Here is a 21,430-nt window from a genome sequence, read left to right as displayed (position 1 = left end):
TTCCTCGGATTGTAACTTGTGAATCATGGAGAGAATCTAACCATGTAAGGCTAATTTGATTCAGCTTATTGACGTTAGCTTATTCAGATCTAAACTTATTTAATCGTTAAAGTTGTGTATGTTTGATTTAGCTTATATGCCTAGCTTATTTATTTTTTATATTTATAATATTATTTAATAATTAATATATATATATATATATATAAATATAAGGTTATATATATATTTATTAATTTAATTTTAAATATTAATAAATGATTAAATTAAAAAAAAGGAAAATTTTGAAAATAAATTATGGCCTTGTTTGATTCTGTGTTTATAAGCTGCGTTCGGGCATTTGCGTAATAAGTTGCTACAGTAATTTTGCGCAATAAGCTCACGCAAAAAATTATAATCAAACATATTTTGCATACTCAATTTTCTTTCTACCTCTCTCCTCAGCATTTAAGTTTATAATTTTAACATTTTTATCTCTCTCATCACTTTTAAATATTTTTTTATTCATTTTCTCTCATCTTTTCATACATTTAATATTTTTATTTATTCTCTCTTATTTATTTAATCTCTTTTTAATTATTTTATTCATCTATCATCTGTTCCAATTATTTTTAATATTTAATAATTTATAATAATTTATAAAAATTAATATATTAATATATTAATATAATTTATTTTCAAATATACTATTTTTTAATTTAAATTATTTATTAATGTTTTAAAATTAAATTAATAAATATATATATACCATTATATATATAATATTAATTATTAAATAATATTATAAATATAAAAAATAAATAAGTTGGACGAAAACACAAGCTTAACGATTAAATAAACTGAGATCACATGTACTTACGCATAAACATATGCGGAAACATAAGTTGACATTAATAAACTAAGAATAAGCTGAATTAAACTAGTCTTATATTAATATATTAATTTTTATAAAATTTTGTTAATATATAATTTTAAATATTAATAACTGATTTAAATTAAAAAGTAATATATTTTAAAATAAATGATATGAATATATTATTTTTATAAATATATTTAATATAACTGATATAAAAAATATATAGATGTATATAAAAATATTTAATAATATTTTAAAATTATCAGTTTCCTCCCTATCTCTTATTTGAAAATTACCATTTTGTATCTTTTTCCAATTTTTTTAAAAATTATTTAGGTGATTCATGTATCATAGTTAATATAAAAAAGTAATTTATTATTATTATATATCTTTATACTTTTCACACCTCTCTCTTTGACTTAATATTTCAATTGTTTCCGGATCTCTCATTCTCTTCCCATCATCATTTATTTCGGTCACGTTTGATTAATTTTAATTGTAATTGTTTGTAATCAGTATTTTTAGATAATTAATTAAAGTTAGTTTGATTTTTAAAACTATAATTATAAATTAAAAAAATCAAAGTGTGGTGGGATCGGCATCAACAACAACCGGTGGAGTTTGAGTATTGTTGAACGACTATTGACTTCCAATTCGGTTTTAACCCTATTAGAGGTTAATTAAGACATGTTTCTATTCTTGTGACAAATACTCGTGAGTTCTTGAATCAGATGCAAGTACGGAATTACTCACTAGATTTGATGCGTATTGATATATAGTGAATAAGACAGTAAGATCTGAACACGGAGTTGTTTATGGATGTTCGGAGATAAAAACTCATACGTCACCCATTTTTCTGTTTTTAGAAGGATACACTAAAAGACTTTAACTTTTATAGCCTCTACACATGCTCGGTCAAAACCCATGACTTAACAATGCCTATTCTGAACTCCTAGCTCTCACTCTGTTGAACAGACACCCTTTGTTCAACTTACAACGCTTAATATTCTTAACAGATATTACAACAATTTCTCTCTCATCTTATCTTAATGGAAAGTACAAAGTATACGAATTACAATTGGGATAGTGAGAGAGTAATCTTGAATAAAAGTAGTAATGTCCATCATCTTCTTGATTAAGATCCATATATATATATATATATATATATATATATATATATATATATATATATATATATATATATACGAGTCACAACCGTTTTGCATTCAATGATGGCATGTTGTAGAGCTCCGCGTGCTAATGTAGCGTAGCTCTATTTGAGTGTTGTAGCCGCACTTAAGTATCGTAGCCCTACTTGAATGACGTGTGACTATTAAGCTTCTTAGAAGGTTTGTATAAATGATGCACGACAATTAATGCACCGGTTGAATCTGAATATTAACATGTGGCATTATTTCGTTGATTATGGTGCGTGCTGATGTGGCAGTCTGCCGCTTGTCGGGAGATGAGTAGGGAAGATGAGCGGGCGCTGCTTTAGTCTTCTGTTGAAGCCTAGACGTCTGCTAGCACTTCTTCATACCAGAGCGTCTGTTGAAGCCTAAATGTTTGCTAGCGCTTCTTCAGACTAGAGCGTCTATTGAGTCCTAGACGTCTGCTCACACACTTCTTTAGACAGCCCGTCTGATGAAGTTCAGACTACGTCTGCTCGCGCACTTCTTTAGACACCCCTTTGATGAAGTTCAGACTACGTCTGCTCGCGCACTTCTTCAGACAACCCGTTTGATAAAGTTCAGACTACGCATGCTCACACACTTCTTTAGACAACCTGTCTAATGAAGTTCAGACTCTATCTGCTTGCGCTTGCTTCAGACTGCATCTGAAGACATACATCTTTTGGGTTGTACCTACACAGAGACAAATTACACAACTTAGTTCTTGTTTAGATCACATCATTAAAACTATGTCATATTGAATTAAACTTATTCACCTAAGTTTATTAATATGTTTTTCCTTAACTAATTATTTCTCTTTTAATTAGTTTTTCTTTTTCTTTATTTAATTTAATCTAGCATTTCCCCCATTTTTGATGATATTAAAACTAAGTTAAAATCAAGTTAATAATAAGAGATTTAAAAGATTAACAAATATATTTTTAAAAATAAAATACATAAGATAAACGAAGATTAAGAACCCTCCCTTTTAATTCTTGAATATTTAGCCTTGGAACCTCTTTCGCCGAGTATAAAATCTAGCAGTCGACTTCCTCCTCGACCACCTCCACCTTGACCACCACCGCGGCCACCTCCACGACCACCTCCTCGATCTGCTTGGTAGCTACCACGACCACCTTGGACTGACTTCTTTTTGGAACGGGTGCCACGAACACTTTCCCCCCCTCGATTGCTACCTTCCCCGTTTTTAACATTATTAGGGTCAGAAACAACAAGGGCAGTGTCTTTAGCAACAGTTTTTTCTTCAGCCTTGAAGCGTCGAACGACCTCGTCAGCATCTTCGATTTCCTTAGCTTCCGCAGACTTGAGGGATTTGGAGATTTTGATCATCTGGTGAGTGAGGATTTCAATTGAATACCTTGTCTCATTGTGACGTGCAAGATTAAGAGACTCAGACTTGTCATGAAGCTCAGAGTTCTAAGTGAACAAGTATTTTGGCATCTTGAACATCTGGGTTCAGAGCATCGCCACTTCATGCATAGTCTTCAACAAGTCTTTGTTAGTACTCCCTTGAGCCGATACTAAGTCGACATTTGTTGAGGAATTCGCTGTAAATTGATTCTCAAGATTTTCCAGCCTAGAAGAAATAGAGTGGATGCTTTGATGCATCAGAGCTAGAGCTTCTAGGATGAATTTGCGGAAATTCAAAGTTCCTGGAGAAGCCTCCTTAGAAGAAGATGGGGGCAGACGAGACGATGTGGGAGCCTACTGGAACAGAGCGAATAGGATCAGGATGAAGACTTACTTGTATGGATCGCTCTTGTTCCTTTTCTTGAGAATAGACTCGAGGCATATTGATCAATGCCCGAGACTCACCGCCTGCTCCTCGATTTCATTGCGAAGATCTTTGTCAAAACCTGACAGTTCTTCAGAAAGGAGTGGTTGATTGGGTAGAGATTCCTTGGATTGAGATGGGGAGGATCGCTTGGATTTTAAGGGGTTAGACTACTTCTCTTCAGACGCTTGCCCGTCTGATGAGACGATCTGAACATCGGCCTTAGGAAACTACTCATATGATGGAGAAGAAGGTTGAGCAACCTTTGCTTCAGACGCTTTATTGGAACAAACATGTCCCCCTCAGTAGATGGGGTCTGTATTTGTTCGGACATAAGGGGAGTAACATTAGAAGGTTCCCTCTAAGAAGACGGAGGCGGCTGCTCAAACATTTGAGAACTCTCCTTCTCAACATGAGGGATTAACTGTTGTGCTTCATAAAGAGGGAGTGTTTTCTCATCAAAGTGAAAAGCATAAAATCGCATTTCTTCAACGGACGATTTCTATTGCTCGATGACATGAAGATCAGCCTGTTCTTCAACCACCGAGAGTAGCTTCTCAGTAGTAGAAATGGGATTCGGCTCACCTTGATTGAATGAAATCTTATTAATATACGACCTATTTCTTATAATTTGAGTTTCATCGTCACTATCAAATTGAAGGTTAATATCTTCTAATCTGTTAGCAACTTCGATGACTTCGTTAGAATTGCTTTCCACAAATTCGTTAAATACTATGTGTATGGACTCTTCAACCATTAGAGTTCGTTTATTAAATACTCTATATGCTTTATTGATTGATGAATATTCTAGCATTACACCATCGTCTGCTTTGACATCAAAATCAGTCAAATAATTCTTGACATTATTATGAATAAAATAGTTACATCCAAAAATCATAAAATATGCAACTTTAGGGGTTTTCCATAAAATACTTAATATGGTGTTTTATTTAGGCATTTATTGATCATTGATCTGTTTTGAATGTAGTACGATGTGTTTATGGCTTTTGCCCATAGTCTTTGAGAAACACCGAAATCAGCAAACATTAATCTCACTGCTTCTTTTAGTGTTTTGTTTCTCCTTTCAGCAACGTCATTTTGCTGTTGAGTTTTGGCACTAGACAACTCGTGTCTTATACCAGACTCCTCAAGGAATAGTAATAGACGTCTCTTGGTAAACTCAATACCTCTGTCACTTCTTATTTTAATTATTGTTAAAGCCTTTTCATTTTGTAGTTTTCTAAGGATATTGATCAGTTGTTCGATCGTCTGATCCTTAGAAGCTATAAAAACAACTCAAGTAAATCTAGAATAATAATCTATTATGACAATAGTATATCTCATCCCACCTAGACTGGTTACTGGAATTGGACCGAAAAGATCCATGTGCAATAATTTCAGGCACCTGTCGGATTGAATATTACCTTATTTTTAAAAGTTGATCTGACCTGTTTTCCTATCTGGCAAGCATGGCAGATCTTATCTTTGGAAAACTTTAACTTGGGTATTCCATTTACCAATTCTTTTGAACACGGATTGTTTATGGTTTTGAAATTGAGATGGTTTAGTCTCTTATGCCATAACTAGTTTTGACCATTCTTTACAATCATGCATAGTGGCTCAGAAATCTTGTTTTTCCAATTCATCCTATATGATTTTCCTATTCTATTACCTGTCAACAATGTATTCCCTTGTTGATCCTTAACTAAACATACATGCTTTTGGAAATCAACCGTATAACCATTGTCACACATTTGACTAATACTTATTAAGTTATAACAAATATTTTCTACCAAAATTACATTATTAATAGTTAAGTTACCATGGATAATCTTACCCTTACCCACGGTTTTATCTTAGTTGTTGTCGACAAAGGTTATCTTTGGCCCCGTGCATTTGACTACATCAATTAATAGCTGTCTGTTGCCGGTCATATGTCTGGAGCATCCACTGTCCAGGTACCAGACCGATTTCTTCAAGCAGCTTTCCTATTCAACCTGCAAATAACATTTTATGTCTTTGGTACCCAAAATTAAATGGGTCTATGGTTCATCAGTCCCTTGGGAATCTAGATTTGTGTTATCTTTATGGATTTCCCACTGTGGGTTGTTAATAAGGCATGTGTGTTAGACTTGGCAAATGCATTTTTGCTTGTTAATGACTTCTTAGCTTTATGAGATGGTTTTGGTAAAACTTCATTGACTTTCTGTCAAGTTTTTCTTTGCCAGATCGGTTGGCTGTTAATCTCTCATACTTCAACCAGCTATCAGTTGTCTTTATATTCGTTATCACATCTCTTGAAGCTAATACATCACAACTGTGATTAGTTCCTATATCAGTTAATTTCCCTTGACAAAGTTTATAGTCTAAAGCTCGCCTTTACTGGGTTCAGCTTGTGATTGGACTTGTCTGGGCGGCCATAGTCAAATCCTAAACCAGATTTACATCCGATCGGTCTTTGCTAAGTAATCAGCTGTTTGACGGCTTCCTCAGACTTTGTCCATAAACTAACCGCATAAGTAAGTCTTTGGTTTTCTAAAGATATATTTTTGATAATTTCCTTGAGTTTCTCATTCTCAGATGAGAGTTCATTCATGTTGTTTAGCAAAGATTCTGGTTGAGTATCTTGAGATGAGATGATATTATCAAACGTCTGTTTCACCTTTATCTCATCAAAGGCGTCTAATAGCTTCTTGCACTCAATAATCATGTCATTGAGTGCATTTATCAACTCATTTCTCGAAAACCCTTCGGAAGAGAAATCAAATACCTCATCAGTGTCAGCCATGAGGCACTAAACTCCTTCATCATCTTCACTTTCGGACGAAGAGCTTTCGTCTGAGCTGTCAGCCCACTTGCTCTTCCTTTCCTCAACTACTAGGGTCTTCTACTCCTTCTTCTTCTTATCGAAGGGCCTTTTGTAGTCTCTCATTGGCTTCCTGAAGTCTTCTTTGAAGTGTCCTAGTTTATCACAATTAAAGCATTTCAAATTAGACTTAGAATCATTTCTATAATTATAATTGTTTGAATTTGAGCTTGAGTTAGGAGAAGATTGGATTTTCTTCATAAATCCGCAAATTTCTTCATGAAAAGTAACATGGCGTCTTCGCTAATCTGCTCAGACGTCTTTGTGATAGCAGTAGTATGTGACTCTTCAGTGGTCACCAAATCTTTAGTAATGGTTGAGATTGACTGCTTCTCTCCATTCCTCTAGTTTATCTCAAACTCGTAAGCTTTTTGATCCGCGAAGAGATCGTGCATCTCTACTCTACTCAGATCCTTTGACTCCTTCATAGCCAAAAATTTTATATCCCATTCTCCGGGAAGAGCCTTTACCACCTTTATATTAACTTTTATGTTACTAAATGTTTTTCCCAACGTGGAAATCTCGATGATGATGCTAGTGAACCTTTCTTCAAAATTCGTCATGGTTTCTCCAGTCTTCATCTTTATGCTATCATATTTTTGTGTGGCAACTATGAGTTTGTTCTCCTTAGTCTGGTCATTGTCTTCACACAGTTAGGTCAACTTTTCTCAAATCTCTTTAGCGGTGGAATAAGATTTGATTTTGTTGAACATATTTTAGTCCAACATTTTGTATAGGATATCCTTAGCTAAGTTGTCGAGATTGGCTTTCCTCTTGTCTTTAGTTGTCCACTCATATCTTGGCTTTTCAATCATCTCAAGGATGCCGTCTACTGAAGTTGTGGTTGTTCTGTTCTGTAAGATCTTCATAGGACCGTCAGTGATGACATACCACATGTCATCGTCTTGAGCGGCCAAATGACCTTGCATCCTAATTTTCTAAACATCGTAGTCCTCCTTTGTGAACATAGGGATCTTATTAATGATAAACATACTAATGTTTGTTGTTTAGAGAGTAGAAAACCTCTCTTTGATACCACTTGTTGGGATTGGCGATAACAACTGGTGGGGTTTGAGTATTGTTGAACGACTATCGACTTTCAATAGAGGTTAAGACCTGTTTCTATTCTCGTGACAAATCTTCGCGAGTTCTTGAATCAGATTCAAGTGCGGAATTACTCGCTATATTTGAAGCATATTGATGCATAGTGAATAAGGCTGTAAGATATGGACATGGAGTTGTTTATGGATGTTCGGAGATAAAAACTTCTATGTCACCTCTTCTATTTCTAGAATGATACACTAGAAGACTTTAACTTGTATGACCTCTACACAAGCTTGGTCAGAAACCCATGACTTAACAATGCTTGTTATGAACTCTTAGCTCTCACTCTGTTGAACAGACACCCTCTGTTAAACTTACAACGCTTAATATTCTTAATAAATATTACAACAATTTCTCTCTCAGCTTATCTTAATGGAAAGTATAAAGTATATGAATTACAATTGATATAGTGAGAGAGTAATCTTGAATAAAAGCAGTAATGTCCAATACCTTCTTGATTAAGATCCACATATATATATGAGTCACAACCGCTTTGCATTCAATGATGGCGTGTTGTATAGCTCCGCGTGCTAATGTAGCGTAGCTATACTTGAGTGTTGTAGCCGCACTTGAGTATCGTAGCCCTACTTGAATGACGTGTGAATATTGAGCTTCTTAGAAAGTTTGTATAAATGATGCACGACAATTAATACAATGATCGAATCTGAATATTGACAAGTGGCATTATTCCGTTGATTATTGTGCGTGTTGATGTGGCAGTCTACCGCTTGTTGGGCGATGAGCAGGGAAGATGAGCGGGCGTTGCTTTAGTCTTCTATTGAAGCTTAGACGTCTACTAGCGCTTCTTCAGACTAAAGCGTTTGTTGAAGCCTAAATGTCTGTTAGCGCTTCTTCAGACCAGAGCATCTATTGAAGCCTAGACGTCTGCTAGCGCTTCTTCAGACCAGAGCGTCTATTGAGTTCTATACGTATGCTCGCGCACTTCTTTAGACAGCCCGTCTAATGAAGTTCAGACTACGTCTGCTCGCGCACTTTTTCAGACAACACGTTTGATGAAGTTCAGACTACGTTGGCTCGCACACTTCTTTAGACAACTCGCCTAATGAAGTTTAGACTACGTCTGCTCGTGCACTTCTTTAGATAACCCGTCTGATGAAGTTCAGACTATGTCTGCTCGCGCACTTCTTCAGACAACCCGTCTGATGAAGTTCAAACTATGTCTACTCGCGCACTTCTTTAGACAACCCGTCTGATGAAGTTCAAACTCGTCTACTCGCGCACTTCTTCAGACAACCCGCCCAATGAAGTTCAGACTCCGTCTGCTCGCGCTTGCTTCAGACTGCATCTGAAAACATACGTCTTTTGGACTGTACCTGCACAAAGGCAAATTACACAACTTAGTTATTGTTTAGACCACATCATTAAAACTATGTCATATTGAATTAAACTTATTCACCTAAGTTTATTAAGATGTTTATCCTTAACTAATTATTTCTCTTTTTATTAGTTTTTTATTTATTTATTTAATTTAATCTAACAAAGTGTATTTATATTTCATATTTTGTTTAATTATTTTATATATTAAATTACATCTATTATAAATAATAAATAAAAATATATTTAAATGTATGTTTTATTATTATAATAATTTTATATAAATATATATAAAAAAATATTAGAAATATATGAAATAGATGAGAGAGGGTGAATAAAATGATTAGAAAGAAATTAAATAAATAAGAGAGAATGGATAAAATGATTAGAAATGAAATAAATAGATGAGAGAGAATGAATAAAAAACATTTCAAAATGATGAGAGAAAAAAAAAAACGTTGAGATTATAAGTTTAAAACGTTGTATAGGGAGGTAGAGAGAAAATTTGAGTTTAAACACAAAAAATGTTTAATTATAATATTTTGCGTGAACTTATTACGCAAAATTACTACAGCGGCTTATTACGCAAATGTCCAAACGCAACATTTAAACACTAAATCAAACAAGGCCATAAGCTATATAACACAATGTTTACTCATGTCTGCAAAACACAATTATAACCCAAAACATGCCGCCACAAATGCAGATATGCAATTTGCAAAGTACCACAAGCATTCGTTAGTTGTGACATTTTTTGGATGTATTAAATATCTAAGTTACAAGGGTTTGTTTATAACTATGAAAAGCTTTAGGAGTAACCCAAGCATACAGAAGGTTATTATACGAAGAAGGTTAACATCATCGATGACAACATTGTCTTAGTTGGCTTGTCATGTGATGGAGGCTAAACAATTGGTTACATATAAAATGTTATTAGAGTATTTTTTTTTAAATTGAGACATCTTAGATTTAAAGATGTGGTCCACGAAAGTTATTCATAGACACCAATTCATTTTGTGGTTGGCGTTCCGTGAAAAACTTAACACGCGCGATTGAATTAAGAAGTATATGAATATATATTCCGGTTCCCAACTGCCTTCTTTGTATGAGAATGAGGAGACCATTGACCATCTCTTTGGGGGATTGTCCATTTACTTCCTTGCTTTGGGATAAGTTCTCCACATAATGAGTCTCATTAGCTTCCCAAAAGAATAGATTGATATCAAGTAAATGACAATTATCAAGACAAAATGTAATGACTTTAGTTTAAATGTCTTCAAGTGCTTCTTTGCAAACATTGTTTATCATATTTGGAAGGAGATGAACGCGAGAATATTTTCAAGGGTTCGAAATGATATGGAGCTTATTTGAAACAAAATTATCTTTGATAGAAACTCACTTATTCAAACGTGGAGGCCAATTCCTACTTGTGAGAAAAATTGGTTAATTTGACGAAGATGAAGCATTGCATATGTGAAAGTTACTTATATTTCTGATTTCAAGGCGCTCTAAACTTCGTTGTTTATGTCATTCACTTTTGTTCTCATTCTAGTTATTTTTTCTAATTTTATCTTATTGGTTCATTCATTTTTGACAAAAGCTTATTCTGCATGAATCTTATATTTTTGTAATCCTTTACCTCTTTTGGGTCTTTATATTTAACGAGATTACTTCGTTTATTATGGAAAAAATAAAAAATTAAGATTATAAATAGAGGTGAATCTTATTTTTACTTGGTCCTAGCTCGTTGAGTATTGGGTTATTTAGATAATATAAATATGTTAAATGTATAAATATATAATATATAATATATATTTTTTTTAAATAAACAGTATTTTGATTAATAATTTTAATTATATAGTTAATGAAAATATATGATTTATCTCCGAGTTATTTAATATAAAACTCAAATAACTTAAACCAACTCCTTTAGCCATCTTTGAACATATTGTTGATATAATTTAAAGCTCCTTGTTTGCATTCCAGAACATTTTCATCATTTGAAAACACAATTGTTTTTCATATGAATTTCTTGATAATATTCATATATGCACATTTGTTTTATATGAATTTCTTGATAATTGATTGAGATATGCTAAAAATATGTAACATTTCAATTGTCTTCCTTTCACAATCTAAATGTCATATTATCATAATTTTTTTACAATATATTTTTAAAACAGGTTTTATAATTACCATCGCTGCAACAAATTGAACCTCTATAAGAAAAGAACAATTTTGTCTCAAAAATCTTGTTTTAGACCTACCTAAATTTGAACAAATTCAAAAGAGTAGACAAAATATTAACATAATCTCATTTAAAACCAATTTCAGATAAAAAAAAATAATGAGCCAGTATTTATCCTGAGAATAAATTAGGATAACAAAATAGATAACAAGACCGACAATGTGCTCATAGCATGTATGTCAATCAAACAGTCCAACTCCAATATCAATAAAATTACAAAATTATTCATATTTTTTTAATAAAGATAAAATATTAAATTCAAATAAAATTTTAATAATTTAAGTTAAATAATCTTAAATAATTCACTTTTACAAAGTTTTTATTTTATAATCCCATTTTTTTTTGCCTAGGGGATTGGAATAGAGAAATCAATTATTAATTTGGACAGATTTTAATATAACCTTGTTATTATCCCTAACAGTAACATGTTGTCCCCACCCCCACAACACATCTGAAAAAGGAAGCAACACCAAATACCATTAACTATGTCCCTTCTGCCACATATAATCTGATATTTTTTAAAATTAAAGTAGAAAATGCCAAACATTTTCAAATAATGTTAGTTCATCATTAACATTAATTTGTCCACATCTTTTGATAAAATAAGAGACTCACCTAAAAAAATGTATCATTTTTTGTTTGCTTAAAGATGATCTGTGTTACCCTAATATTATTAAACCCGATTAATATATTTGTGCAAGGTCTTCTTTAAACATAAAAAAATATAGCATATTACTCGGGCTTGTTTAAAATGTGGAATTTCGAAAAAACTTTCAAACTTTAGTTTAAGATATTTTCTCTAGCTCTAGCTAGTTTTTTCCCCTATTAATATTAAGTTGATAGAAATATTGAATTATAAAATGAACTATTTTGACAAACATGGACATATCCGAGATTCATAGTTAAGGTAAACTTAAAAAATAAGATTTTTTTTGATAAAATGAATAAATAAAAATAAGTTTTCTCAATTTTTAATAATTAAATAAAGAAACAGTAAATTATATTAATTTTTAAAAAAAATTAGAGATACTGTTACATTTTTACCGTAAAAATAAAAATAAAAAAGGTAGATTTCAACCCACCCGAGCGAGCCTCTACATAGATCCACCCCTGTCGACAAGGTCACAAGGAACAACACGTTCTCAACTTGCGGAAATCCGACCCATCCCCAAGAAAAGTAAATATTCGAGCCCATTGTCTAACTTCGAGGTAAAAAACCAAATTTTGTTTAATAGTTTATCTAAAATAACAAATATAATTAGCTCGATTCTAGTTAAAGTTGGAGAATTACAACGAATTAAATCCATTCTTTAAACAACCCATCTCAAAGAAAAAAATTTGATGATATAGTCACTAACTTTGAAAAATGAAGTTTGACCGACCTTATGGTGAAATTGGTGAAATTGAAACCCTACAAAGTGAAAGTATTCATACCAAAGAATGAATCTTTATTAGTGAAAGATTAAAGGGCAAAATTCTCACTCTTCTCTTGGATAACTACTATTTGCCATATCTGCAAATAGAGAGATAGGGACCTGGGACCCTGTGAGTGAAAGTGAAGATTAAGCTGAATTTCCGAGGGAGAAAGTTCAAGACTTGAACCAAAAGTGTGTGGTTCAATAGTAGACGTTATTAACTATGTTTGTTCTCTCGTGTATGAATACACCCAAAGATATCATCCTCTTCAACGGTGCCTCTCAATCTTCAATCGCCTTGACGCTTTTATCTCTCTGTAAGCACCTTCCGATGTGTATTCTCTTGGGCAATCTTTGAAATCTTTCCTAACTTATCGATGAGATTACCCTTTTGCGATGCAGGAACGTATATACACTTAGTATACCTATACCTCTAGTTCTCTTCTGAAGTCTTCTTTGTGAGGGACCTCCCTTTTTTTATGCTTCGTCTGCAAGCAATGAGCTGGCGACGAGTCGCGAAGACTGTGCAGGCTCTCGCTGCCCACAGTTCTCTATTCTGCTTCTCGGTTCTTCTTGTTCTCAAGCTCGATCACTCCGTTTCTTACTCCTGGTGGTAAGCCCACTTGTTAAAGTAGCGTTTTTGAGATTTGTTTTTCAATTTTCTGTCAATTTGACCAAATTTTTAGTAGACCAGGTCTGGAATTTCTCTCAAGATTCCTGGGTTTTGTTCTGATTGTGAAAATCTGTTTAGCTACTATTATATGTATTTCATTGTTGACTATAAAAGTGTATCAATTTGAAGTGACCTAGCTATTTACTTCTTTTTCCAGTAGGCTGAAACAACAAAATCTGTTATGAATCCTTTGTTATTTTGGTTCTTTCCTTTGCTTCATAAAATGTTTGTTTGAAGAATTGATTTCAAGCTTAGCTCCTTCCAGGTGCGAAGTGGATGCTAGTACAAACCCTACTCTGAAACTTGCAAAAAATGGATCAATTAGAATACAAAAGGGATTTTGCACGTTTGTGACCTCTATGATCCGTGTTCTTGTTCAATAAAGCTTTCATGTTACTAAAAAGACATAAACTCTTGTCTTTCGACATACATTAAACACGTTCGGTACACTAAAAGCTACCAAAAGAAATATATGCATCAAATATAATGCGCACTAAATGTCATGAATGTCGTAATTTTCTTTTTGGAAACTGTTTTTGTTATTGTGATCTGTCATCTTTAAATTTCATTCTAAACAATTGTAGGGTTAATACAAAGTGAAATGCATCGTACCAGTCAGAATGCATTGTAGACAGTCACTGTTTGTGGATTATTGTTGAGGAGCATAGAATCATATTTCGAGCTAAAAGTGGAAGAAAATGTAATTTCCTGCGGTAACAAAACGAATTAAAAAGTGCAAATCCATAGGGCTCGAAAGAACATAAATAATTGAAAAATAGAACTTCGAATATAATAGAGGTTGGAATGAAATGCCAACAAACAGTACCTGTTCTTTAAATTTATGGTAAGGATTGCGTAAAGTTGATAGCTCGAGTTCTTTCATCATTCATGGAATCATGAACCTTGGACATCTTTCTATAGTAGTTTGGTTACTATCTATTTCGAAGTCAATATAGGATTTTATCATAAAATCTCCAAAATCTTCATTTCCCTTGGTTTTGGGACAGCTTATTCAGATGGTTTTGTGGGTGGAAGAAGAGTTGATGGTTCTCCTTATGGGTCAATGTACAGTTTATGTTTTTTTCTGCCACTTTCATGTTTGTTGGTTGATGTTCTCAGATATTATTCAATTCCTGTTTCTTAGTTAGGAGAAGAAGAGTAGTATTTATATGGATTTGCTTAGGGTATTTTGTCTTGGTTTCTTAATGGCATTTTGTACAATTTTTTACTATTTTAAACATGGGTTATTTCTACTCAGTTACTTTTAGCAATGAGCAACGTGCACGTGTATGAATATTTGTGTCTCAATATGTGGGCAGTTGCCAGAGAATAATTCATTCTTTCTGAAGGCTTTAAAGCACCAATTTTTTGTTCACACATTTGCAGGGTAATTTTCTTTCCGCTTTGGTTATTCCATGCAGTTGTTGCCAGAGGAAGATTCTCCTTACCAGCTCCATCAATTCCTCATGGCCGAGATGTATCCTCTTTTCCCCACTAAGATTTATTTTATGGAGAATTACCTATTATTGCATACTATACTCACTTTATGCTCGAGTTTTGAGAAATGTATAATGAAGGTTTTGATTTGCTTGTACAGTGGGCTCCATGTCATGCTGTTATTGCCGTCCCATTGCTTGTGTCATTTGAACTGCTGCTTTGTATACATCTTGAGAGTCTGTATGGTAAGTAAATGACATTCAACTGATTAGGAGGTGCATCTGTTTTAGGCATTGGCTGGGGAAACTCATATTTCTAATCTTGTATGTATTATGAGTTTCAAAATAGATTATAGAAATCTTGTTTGTTTGTAACGAATCATGGGTTTCTTGTGCCAGTGGATTGCTTAACTTGTGAAATTGACTTTCTTACACCACATTTTCTTCCGTAAGACGAGAAAACCTGAAGTTAATTGAAGGCTTTAAAAAGGGAAAGAAAAGGAAAGAAGTTTTTTTTTGGGAAAACTTTAGTCCTCAACCTTAAAAAGGTAAGCTAGGTACAAAGACCTGATATGTAAAACATAGTTGGGCCTAGGTTTATGATAATAAACATACATCCATCTTCTAATAGTTATATTATTTAGGCTATGGTTGATATTTTATAGATTTTTTTGGATTATTAGATTTTCTTGAAGTGTGACATGTATAATCTTCATTGTAATGATGATGCAATGTTCTATGTTCCTCATGTTTAAAGGGGAAAACTGTTTTTCAACTTTTATTTGTTTTATTGCATCCTTTGTGAAGACTGAGTCTATTTCAGTCTTGTCTACCTATTTGTAGTCATGTTTAAGCTTGAAATAAAAAATTATCTTCCTTTTAAATTTCTATATCTGTTATTTGCAATTTTTTGTTAGCAACTTAAGTTCAAAACTGGCTTTTAAAATGAACATGTTGCAATTTGAAGATAACAGTGTAAGCCGCTGTAGCACTTTTACTTTCTCTCTGAATATAGAATTAAAATAAATCTAAAGAAGTGGAACATTATTTTATAAAGTGCATGTAGATTTACTGATGTATTAGTTCTTTCTGTTGCACAGTAAATGGCTTTGAAGCTGTGAGCTTAAAGATTGTATTCCTCCCGCTGTTGGCACTTGAGATAACCATTCTTGTTGACAACTTCAGGTAGTTACTTTGTTTTGTCTGTTTATTATGGTTCTTACTGTCTATTGTGCATGTATTTTTGTTATCATTTTAGACCATGTTTGGATACAACTTTAATTCTGACTTTTAACCTATGACATCTTGATAAGTGATTGTAGATTGTTTAGATATCCGTTTTCTATTTAGATTGTTTCATTCTTTAACCAAGTTTCCAAACATGTCAAAGAATGCAACCTTATAATTTTCACAAAAAAGTAATCAAATCAGTATAATGGTCTTGTTTGGTCCTCTGCGGCCTGTCTGATGTATTATAACTCAAACCAATGCAGTGCAGTATATAAAGGTTCTATTGGTAAGCTGGATTAGTAATTTGTAGTCCAGAAAGTACAAAGTGACAAATTGTGTCCAAATTTTCAGCTTTTATACAGTTCCTAAGCAACCCATTCCTTATATGAGTGGAATATTTGTTCTTCTATACCAAATCAGCAGACTGAGTTTGGATTATTTTATGGAAGATACTTTTCGGAAAAGAAACAGGAAGCAGTAATTCACTGGTGGAATGTATGAACTTTAATTGACTAGGTAATTCAAACAGATCAATTTCACTCTCTATAGAATGTCATCTTTGTTGATCCAAACAAGTCAACAAGACTGTTAGGTGACTTGAACCAAATATTTTGGGCATCCTTTAACAGGGAAAAAGATAAGAAACATTTTTTTTCTGACGAAGCGCAAATGTTGACTCACCTTTTCCCCTTTGAGCAGAATGTGTAAGTCCCTTTTGCCAGGAGACGATGAAACCTTGAGCGATGGAGCAATATGGGAAACACTTCCTGTAAGTTCATAGTGAAAGTTGTTAATTGGGTGGAATTTTTATATTTATTTCATAATTCTATATGATGTTTACCTACACTTTCTTTTTTTATTATCTCAATTTGCTGCTCTCTTCTGTTCTGGAAATTAAGATTTGCTATTCTCTAGAAATATTTCAAAATTTCAAAATGCTCAATTGACATAATTCAGTCCCTAACGGAGCTCATACATCACAAAGATGAGAAAAGGAAGAACTGTCATTGTAAAAAATAAGACCATTCCTATTGGAGTTTGTTGTTGACTATTTAGTGGGATTATTGTTTGAAAATGGCTAGCCAGATCAATTAACAAGAAAGAGATTATTGTTTAATTGGAGCTGTCCTTTCTTTTAGCTAAGAAGCCAGTAGCTTTTGTATTCTTTTGCATATAGATAAAAATATATATATTTGAGAAACTATATACATCTTTAGTTCCTTTATGGGACTTTTATTTTCCATTCGATTAATGCATCTTGAAGAAAATTATAAAGTGTTTTTGTTAGCCTCCAAAGCTGTGGCCTGGATGAGTATTGTGCATTTTTTTGTTTATATATCAGATTTGTTATATTATTTTGACTAATACTGGAATGTTTTCTTGTTCGTTTTAGCATTTCTGGGTGGCGATCTCCATGGTTTTCTTCCTGGCTGCTACTTTGTTCACACTTCTTAAGTTGTGTGGTAATTTATCAACTTTATCATGATCTTCCTTTTCTACGATTTTCTAAAGGTCTCTTGCTTATTCCCAGTAGCATAGTTTTGTTGTTCCTGTGATGCATTTAGATTTGATGTTATTTCAGTTTTCCATATTGACAGTGTAAACACCAGTCAGTTCTCTTTTGTTTTTTGTTATTATATATAGAGGTAATAGTAATCTTTCATGCATTAATGTGCTATCAGTTCATGTTGATGTTTGCCAGGAAAGTTGAAAATATGCAGAAAATGTTGCTTTTCACAAAGTAGAATGTACAATGATTGTTATGATCCATATATGAATGGTTTGCATAATATCTTCATCCTACCATTTTTCAAACAAATTTAAACCCACAATAATATCTTTAGTTAGGTTTGCATAACTTCTTTAAAGTCCCTATTCCGGAGCTCTGTATCCATAGAGCTCGCGGGTTGTAATTATCTGCTCTAATGTATGCTAACCTACATTATCAACTTCTCTTAAATTTTATTTTTTTAATTTAGGAAGCTAGTACGGCCCCCCTACTTTAACTTAAGGCGTTCTTAGTGAACTTCAATTATATTTTAATCATAAAATAATTATAAGTGCAGTTAATAGTTTTGCATTATACATTAATTAACTTTAATTTTTGGCACACTCGTAAACTTTATTATATAATTTTGTTTATACTAAAAAAGTTAATTATAGAACTTATAATTATAAGTTCATAATCTATATCATAAACATACAGGATTTATTTAAATAAAAAAACTCATACATAACACTTACTTTTGATCATTAGTTAAGGTATATTTGCATTAAATAAAACTAAGTATTTAAATATAAAGTAAATAATATCCGTCTTTCAGGAATTCTTTTGGCTTTGATTCTTAATTTTATCTAACTCAATGATCTGTTAGAGTGGTTGTTATGTCAGTAGTTGTAACAATTTATTTGAAAGTTACATTTTTTTTGAAAAGTAACTGGATGACTATAACAATTGCTGTTTTCATTTGCTTCTTAACCATGTTGCAGGTGGTGCCAATGCATTAGGATGGTGGGATTTATTTGTAAATTTTGGGTATTCTTTTCTTCTTTTTCTCTCATACACATTTTAATCATATTTTGTGAAAAGCAAAACTAAATGAATTAATTGTGCTGGCCACTGTTCACAGGATTGCTGAATGCTTTGCATTCCTTGTTTGTACAAAGTGGTCAAATCCTTTAATTCATAACAATTCTCATAGACAAGAGACCAGCTCTTCCTCTTCGACAATAAGATATCTAGACTGGAACAGTGGCCTCGTAGTTTCATCTGACGATCATTCTACTGATAGATTATGTGCTCTTTCGGATATTGGTGGCCATATTATGAAGATCCCAATTATTGGTTTTCAAATCCTTCTTTGCATGCATTTGGAGGTAGGTTATGATATTTTTGGTTCTGGTTAAAAATGATACGGTCATGAAGACTAGAATTCATGACATTGCAGTGCTCTACCACTGAACTAAATGAGTCTTCGTAGATAGTTATTGATTATCTTTGCATTTATTGATATATTTAATAAGATAATACTTATCATTTCAGGGAACGCCTTCTGGTGCTAGATATATCCCACTTCCAATTGTGTTCTCTCCTCTACTTCTACTGCAAGGTGTTGGGGTTCTGTTTGCTGCATCGGGATTGATAGAAAAAATCATTTGTTTCCTTCATGTAGGAGTTGTCAGTGGACAGTATTTTAGTGTTTCTTCAAAACTACAGGACTGTTTTGGATTCTTTTATGATGGATCCAGGTTAGTCTTAAGTTGGTATGCTGGAAGGTTTCTATTTGCCTTCTCATAATGTTTAAGTTATCAGGCATGATAATCCACTTCTTTCTACATTCCAGGCTTCTTGGTTGGTGGTCAATTGATGATGGTACTAAAGAGGAGAAAGCTCGACTTTTTCAAGAGGGTGCCTCTAGGTGAGAACTTTTCTATATATAATCTTTGATGGGAGGAGTAGTTATAGAATTTGTCACATTTATTCAGTAGAACTCTTCAACAAATTAGTGGTTACAGAGACACAAAAATAGATATGAAGCCTAAGAACATTTTGACCCTATTTAGAAATTGGTATTTTGTCACAATCATGATTAGATTTTTTTGGATCATGATCCATGTTAAATTAATTTTTGTTGCTTCATTTGGTATACAAATCATTCACACAAATTTTTTTGTTGAGATTATTTTTTATACCATAGTGTGACTTTGGAAAACATAGCAACTTGTTACCAAATGAAAGAAAAAACTACACTATAATTTGGATCATTATGAGATTATTTTTATATCATTGTAATTTTTGGGGGATCATGAAGAAAAACTGACACCTAAACAGCTTACGCTACTTTTTGTGCATATCAATCATTAGTTATTTCATAGATTTTACTTTGTATGTGGTCTAGGTCTATAAATAGTATAATATGTTAGTTCTATTATATTTTGTGATATTCTCATGTCACTATTCCTGATTATTATCTTTAAGATTGTTGAAGTCTCTTCCCTTGGATATGCTATTATGCAGTTACAACACTTTTTGTGGTTATCCTCCTGAAATAGTTAAGAAAATGCCAAAGAAGGATCTTGCTGAGGAGGTGAGCAGGGTTCCTCAATTCTCCTATTTAATTTATCACAAACCATACTCTTGACGTTACAACTGTTTTTTACCCCAAATTTCACGCCGAATCTTATATTCTACTGTTTTTAACTCGGCAATGATGCTTCAGGTTTGGAGACTTCAGGCTGCTCTCGGTGAGCAGACAGAAATCACAAAATTTAGCCAACAGGAGTTTGAAAAGCTTCAAAATGTATCTATCTTGTTAATTTTGCATATTAAAATGTGATGATTTTGTTGGAAGCTTCTGATTTAAACATTAACAAGATTATTAATTTGATTTGGCAGGCTAAGGTTTTATGTAAAATATGTTATGAGCGAGACATTAGTGTGGTTCTCCTACCTTGCAGACATCGAGGATTATGCAGGTATTTCATCATAGTCCACTTTTTTTTTATTGTATTAAAAAAGGTGAACTTCTATTTTTGTTTTTACAAAACTGTTCTTCCCGATTTTGGTGCAGCTACTGTTGTGATAAGTGCAAGGAATGCCCAATTTGTCGCGTTGTAGTTGAAGAATGGTTACCCGTATATGATGTGTAACTTGAAATATCATCAGCTAACTTTTTTTTTCATTTCTGAATAAAAGATTTATAGAGAAACTTTGTTAGAAGTTTAGATATAATAGACAGTTTAACATTGTACTGATTTAACCCACAAATAGGAGGATAAAGAACAAGTAGATGTTATGACAGATTGATGTTTTTTCTTTGTAAATGTAATTTTCTTTTATGGGTTGAAATTGCAGTAAGAGCTTCATTGTATGTTACTGTTTGACTTATGTATATAAAGCTCACATATTTATTAGTGCCAATAGATTTCAAACTGAAGCCATCTATTATCTGCATATTTTTCTTAAGAGAATTATAAAAAGGATAATAATTTCAAGGTATTGAGCTTGTGTTTTGGTGGTATAATTACTTTTTCTAGAGTGATGCCTATAACCTAGGGCATTATTTGAAACTAAAATAAGTTAGGTTGAGTTTGCTCTCAACACATCGTCCAAAATTTTCCCAAGTTTAAACATAGTGGGCACACTTTTTAAGAAATAATAATACTCCCTTTATAAATTATATATATATATATATATTGTCCCACAGTAACTTTACATTAGTTCTACATAACTATTCATACATTTTCTTTTTATTACAACATTTATCGTTCAATTAAAGGGTTAATACACACAATTAAAAATC

The 21,430-nt window shown here is 32.8% G+C and overlaps 1 protein-coding gene across 1 annotated transcript; it reads left to right on the top strand.

The window, feature by feature from the left end:
• Window positions 1-12,914: 12,914 nt before the first annotated feature.
• LOC124929556 lies at window positions 12,915-21,048 on the top strand. The gene is made up of 15 exons (XM_047469951.1): window positions 12,915-13,105; window positions 13,191-13,401; window positions 14,848-14,938; window positions 15,059-15,143; window positions 15,998-16,082; window positions 16,827-16,896; window positions 17,521-17,590; window positions 18,618-18,663; window positions 18,758-19,004; window positions 19,171-19,376; window positions 19,472-19,546; window positions 20,146-20,215; window positions 20,348-20,428; window positions 20,524-20,603; window positions 20,699-21,048. Exons 2-15 carry the CDS (start codon window positions 13,268-13,270, stop codon window positions 20,775-20,777), a joined length of 1,419 nt encoding a protein of 472 aa, XP_047325907.1. The 5' UTR covers window positions 12,915-13,105; window positions 13,191-13,267; the 3' UTR covers window positions 20,778-21,048.
• The last annotated feature ends 382 nt before the right edge of the window (window positions 21,049-21,430 follow it).

Source organism: Impatiens glandulifera, chromosome 3, assembly GCF_907164915.1.
Source record: "Impatiens glandulifera chromosome 3, dImpGla2.1, whole genome shotgun sequence".
Taxonomy (NCBI): Eukaryota; Viridiplantae; Streptophyta; class Magnoliopsida; order Ericales; family Balsaminaceae; genus Impatiens; species Impatiens glandulifera.
The sequence above is the reverse complement of the archived record's forward strand: the minus strand, read 5'-3'. Positions and strand labels throughout refer to the sequence as shown.

Coding starts and splice junctions, on each gene's coding strand:
- LOC124929556 (XM_047469951.1), top strand. CDS start 13,268: ATGCTTCGTCTGCAAGCAATGAGCTGGCGACGAGTCGCGAAGACTGTG. Junction 13,402..14,847: donor TCCGTTTCTTACTCCTGGTG/GTAAGCCCACTT, acceptor ACACATTTGCAG/GGTAATTTTCTTTCCGCTTT. Junction 19,377..19,471: donor TTCTTTTATGATGGATCCAG/GTTAGTCTTAAG, acceptor TCTACATTCCAG/GCTTCTTGGTTGGTGGTCAA.